This window comes from Corapipo altera, unplaced genomic scaffold (genome assembly GCF_003945725.1).
Source record: "Corapipo altera isolate COAL_440 unplaced genomic scaffold, ASM394572v1 301, whole genome shotgun sequence".
Classification (NCBI taxonomy): Eukaryota; Metazoa; Chordata; class Aves; order Passeriformes; family Pipridae; genus Corapipo; species Corapipo altera.
The window spans coordinates 715,288-720,478 of record NW_020884926.1 but is presented as its reverse complement, the minus strand read 5'-3'; the positions used below and the strand labels follow the sequence as shown (position 1 = coordinate 720,478).

The 5,191-nt window shown below is 47.4% G+C and overlaps 1 protein-coding gene across 1 annotated transcript; it reads left to right on the top strand.

Annotated features, from left to right (window-relative positions):
- Window positions 1-2,188: 2,188 nt before the first annotated feature.
- ACTRT2 (actin related protein T2) lies at window positions 2,189-4,337 on the top strand. Its single transcript, XM_027657923.1, has 4 exons — window positions 2,189-2,225; window positions 3,650-3,795; window positions 3,844-3,987; window positions 4,131-4,337. The coding sequence occupies exons 1-4, from the start codon at window positions 2,189-2,191 to the stop codon at window positions 4,335-4,337; spliced, it is 534 nt and encodes a 177-aa protein (XP_027513724.1).
- The last annotated feature ends 854 nt before the right edge of the window (window positions 4,338-5,191 follow it).

Below are 5,191 nucleotides of genomic sequence, written 5' to 3'. Positions count from 1 at the left end.
TTAGTTTTCAAATAATCCAGACTATTACCTTAAACATATAATTTTTCAACCAAGACTTTTGTTTAGGCACAGTTTATAGCATTTCCTAGGTACAGATCTTATCTGCTTTTCTCCAGCATGGAAAATAACATGTGAGCTCTGAGTAGTTCTCAGATGCTGAATTCCAAAACATTGGGATTAAATTTGAGTCCCAGTGGGTCCTGCACCTTCCCAGTTGTTCATCACTTGCAGGGTTTATTACATTTTAGATGATACTATTAAATCCAGCCACCCCTGGAGATGCTGGTTTGACTTTGTGAGTCTGAAGAGCAGAAGACCACGGAAGAGCCCCCAAAGCTGCTCCAATTTAGCAACACAATAATTTAAGTTTCCTTTAAAAGAACAACGATTGGAACCTTATTTACATTTCAGAATTACTTTGCAAATTTAATTTCCCTTCCTCCATATCTTTTAGGACTCCAAAAATCTCCTCTTGCTGCAGCTTAAACCCATCTCCAGCACGTGGAGATCAGAGGGAAACGTGTGGCCAGGGAGGGCTGAGCTCCTGGAGCTGCCCATCCCTGGGCTGAGCCCCGACAGGGATCCTCACACACACCTGCTGGGCTGGAGCAGGGAAAACCTGGGCTGCAAGGAAAACTCAAAAGGAAGATTTGGGCCATGTGAAGCCCATAAAAATGAAGGCAAAATGTTTCAAAAGTACATGAAATCCGAAGATAGGGTTGAGGTTTTTTTTTAAATGTTTCAAAAGTGTTGAATAGTAAAAAAAAAAAACAAAAACAAAAAAAAACTCAACAGGAGTTTAAATAAATACAGGCAAGTGAGTCAGCAAGAAGATATAAAATCATCAGGAAAGGCTGAGTTTGTTTTAATACAGGGATTACTGTAAACACTCGGAGTGCATGGTAACAATTTGTAGCCCATGTGTTTTGAAATATCATAACTGGTGTCAATAAACACATTAAACTTCGACTTCAAAGAGCTCTGTGGATGTTTGGAGTGTCAGGAAGACATTGCAAAATGGGGATTTGGGGTGGAAACGTGTATGGGAGCAATCAAACACAGCTCCAGTGTGAGGAAAGGGATCTTGTCAAGCTGTTAGAGTTAAGCATCTGTGATGGTGATTATTGCTTCCTACACCCAGAACTGCTCCAGCCCCTGAGCTCCTTCCCACTGTCTCCCTCTCCTCCCAGCCTGACCTGCCTGCTTGCCTCTCCCACCTGCCCTGTCTCACTTCCATGGCTGGATCCTTTGGAGCAGGGTTTGTTTCTCCAGTCAGGGAAAGCCCAACTGGTTTCAGGCACTGTCTCACTGGGAAGCATCAGCTGGGTTTGGGTCTGTACCAGGATCACTTGTGGTACATCCCCAGGTTGTCCCCACAGGCTGAAGGGCTGAGTGGGGGACAGAGCTCCTTTGTGTTTGCAGTGTTGTGGGAATTACGTTATTCCCACATTTCCAACGTGTCTCTCAGCTTTGAGTCTGCCCTGACAGAACTCTGGCCATTCCCAGGTCCTGTCACTGCCACAGAGAGCAGGGATCAGAGCTGCCCCTCGGGAGGGAGCTGTGCAGGACCTGCTGGCTCTTGGGATGGATGTGCTGGTCTCAGCCCAGTTCCTCTGGTGTCTCTCCACAGCTCCCAGAAAATGAACCATCTTTCCATTCCTGAACGAGATCTTGTCACATCAGCACGAGCCAGAGCACGAGGTGAGCACGAGGTGTTTTTGATGTCTCACATTGTCTCATCTGTGAATTCAATTTACTGCACTCCAGCTAAACACCAACAGCCATTTCCCTTATTGCAAACCCTACAGTCCCCAAATTAATTCACACATGCCCTTTTTAAGGTGAGGTGTGACAGAACCAATCTGAGGGAACAGATGAGCATTCCCATGTCCGAGTTTAATCATCCCAGTCAATATTCCCTTGTTTTAATGCTCAGCCTCATGTTCACAGGGGAGCCCCTCCCTGTGCCCCATCCACGTGCACACCAGCCAGGATGAAATGGAGCTGGGGTGGGATGTTTGGAACAACCCCTGGAGCGCCGAGGGCACCTGTTGGCATTAATAGAGCAGCGTGTGTGGGACGTGGAGCACACACTGGGGGGGATGTTCACAGCTATTGAGGGGATGGGGGTGGTGCTGAGGTGGCATTAGGGTTGACATTAACACCAACCTGCTGGAATGGAAGCAGGATGGAAACAACAGACACAGAGCTGGTGTTTGTCTGGGGTATGAACATCCCTGTGCACAGAGGGCACTTGCCTGCATTTCAAACTGCTGATTAATCCCTGTCTTTGTCTGGAATGTGCCCCTGGTTCATAACCACCTCCCTGCAGCAGTTGGCACCTCTGCCATGGGAGCTGCAGGAAAGGGTAATTAAGTTTAATGGGAGCCACCCTTGCTTTGAAGCTGCCCTGGCTTTAGGGCCACAAGGAGAAGCAATTAAACCCCGGCAGCCACGGATTCAGCTGAAGGTATAGAGTGATTTATTTATTTTTTTAAAGGAAATTTCCCCTGTAAACGGATTTGGATTGTCAGATCTGATTGGATTCAAAGCTGCAGAAATTTCCTTCTTTGGGAAATCTTCTCTTGAAGCCAAATGAAATTACTATTTCACTTTTGTGATTTCACCAAAAATCAGTCTTTAAATTAAGTAACAAGGACAGGGAAAAATATTCCAGAATGCCATAATCAGTGCCAAAGATAGTTCTAACTATTTCAGCATAATTTTTGGGAGTTTCCCATAAAGGATGAGTTGGAAAAGGTCTCATTCCAGTGCAGACATTATTTGGAAAAGCAAACTGGTAACTCAGTTAATACTTACAGGGAGGTGAAATTGTCCTAATTTTCACCAAGCCTTGGAAATATTTGCAGAGTCTCAGCTAAGCCAGAGGCACATGTGAAAATCTCATTGTTTTTCATCTCTCTTCCCCTCCACAGAGTTTCCAGGTGTGCACACACTGCAGGGATGCAGTAACTCCTGCCTTGGAGTCCTGTGGGGAGCAGCACACCTTCTCCAATGGGAGATTCTTCCCTCTTAAGGTTTCTGGGATACCTGGGGTTCGTATTTTAAACCGGCTCTCCCATTATTTTTGACCTCATTAAAAACATTTCCTTTAGAAACCCAGCAAAAACCCCAAACAGAATCCAAATATAAATCAATGCAAATGCAATTACTGTAACCGACCTTCCTCTGTGCCTCAGGGTCTGGAAAAATCCATTGATTCTCTGCTGTAATTTATCTGGGAAGTAAGAACACCCCGTTTCACTTCCAAGTCCGAGCCCTGAGTCAAACGCTCCGGATCCCAGAGCAGCTGCAGGGACTGGGAGTGGGGAGCACTGGGAATGAGGAGCAATGGGAATGAGGAGCACTGGGACAGCAGGGGAGTGGTGCCCATTTACCACAGGAAGGTTCTGGAGATGCTCTGCCCCAGCAGCAGTGGGTCAGCCCCTGCCCTGGGCAGGATCACTCCGAGGTGCCAGGAATCTGCACTTGGATCTTGAACGTTATCTCTGGTCCCTCTGTTGGGTGATTTCTGCTGTTGTGGGACACCCCAAATGCCAACTGGTTGTGTCTGGGGTGAGTCACAACGACTGTTCTTTTGTGGAAGGAAGTCAGACCTAAAGAGGTGTTTTGTCTTTTACTTTCCCAGTGGAAACTGGGGCAGTGACATCCTGGGATGACATGGAGAAGGTTTGGAGGCACCTGTATGAGCAAGAACTCAGAATGAAGGTGAGTGAGAGGCCAGCCCTGCTGAGCCAGACCCCCTCAGTGCTTTGTGCCATCAGGAACAGGAGGGTGAGGAGGTGTTTGGGTGTGTCTGGGTGCCCTGTCCCTGCTCTGCAGGTGCCCCCGTCCCTCTGTGCAAGTGCCCACAGGGATGTACAGGAGAAGCTGTGCTCTACTGCCTTAGATCCCTGCCAAAATATACAGGAAAAGCCTGAAAAGCTTGTGTGTGAGCACATTCTCCCTGATGGAGGGGCTGTCAAGGCAGGAGGGCAGATATTCCCAGCTCCTGAAGTGCCCACAGAGGCAGAAATCCCAGAGCCAGGGGTTGGGAGGAACAGCCCAGTGTTGTGAGCAGATCCAACATCCAAGTCCAACATCCCCAGGAACCTGCTCAAATTGGGCAGATTGACCCTTTCCCAAGGTTTCAAGGAGAGGCTGCTGAAGAAGCTCCTGGCAGGAGTTCCCAGCACAACTCATGTCCAGGCTGGATGTGCTCCCTGTGGATTGGTGCTTCCATGCTTGGCAGCTTAAGAGCATTTAGGAATATGTGGATTACCAGGGGAGACTATAATGAGGTTGGACCAACAGTACTCCTGAGAAAATGCTTTTGAACATTTTGGTGGGACCATCCAGGATTTTTTTTTTAAGTGCCAATCTGAACAGCTGGAGAGCAGTTAATAAATCAGTACAAAAATAATTGATTTATAGTAAGTGATTTTATAGCTTAGTAAAGAAAGCTCCCTTGTGCATTGGGTTGAAGAAAGAGTCCTTGTTCAGAGCATTTTTGCCATCCAAGATGTTGGTTTTAATTCTAGAAATGTGTTGATCCCTGCTAGAACTGCAAACAGTTTGTCAGACTTTTAAACACTTGAGAAGGAGCCCCTGCACTCCTGTGCCCGCGGGGACTGGCTCTGTGCCACTCCCTGTAAACTGCCAGGGAGGGCAAAGAGCCCTCTGAGGGGGAACCAGGGGCTGCTGACCCTTCCCCACGGCCCTGGAGGTCTCCTGGAGGAGCCCAGGGGGGCTGGACTTCTGCAGTTGTTTTTTGCACAGGAAAAAAGTTGATGTGGTTGTTAAGGTAGAGTTCTGACCCCCAGAAGATCTCTGTGCTATTGGTGGGATTTGCTGTGTCACATCCCATAAAACATCCCCTCTGTTTGTCCATCCGTGGGGTTCCACCAATATTCCAGCAGAGGGACTATGTGAGACTAAGTTTAGATAATAGAATGTTCATTAAAGTTAGTAAATTAGAGAGCACAAGGTGAAAGGTGTCTGGTTTGGGTGGATTTTTAGAGTACCCCTGAGTGACTGTTTTGGTGTCAGGCATCTGAGGGATTGGTCCTGAGCTGGCATGGATCCTCTTTGGGAAAAGCTGAATCCATTAGGAGAAAGTGTTATCCCTCTGCCTCCTCACTGAGCCCTGGGGAAAGGGATGATCCTGCAAACTTTTGCTGGAATTCCTAAA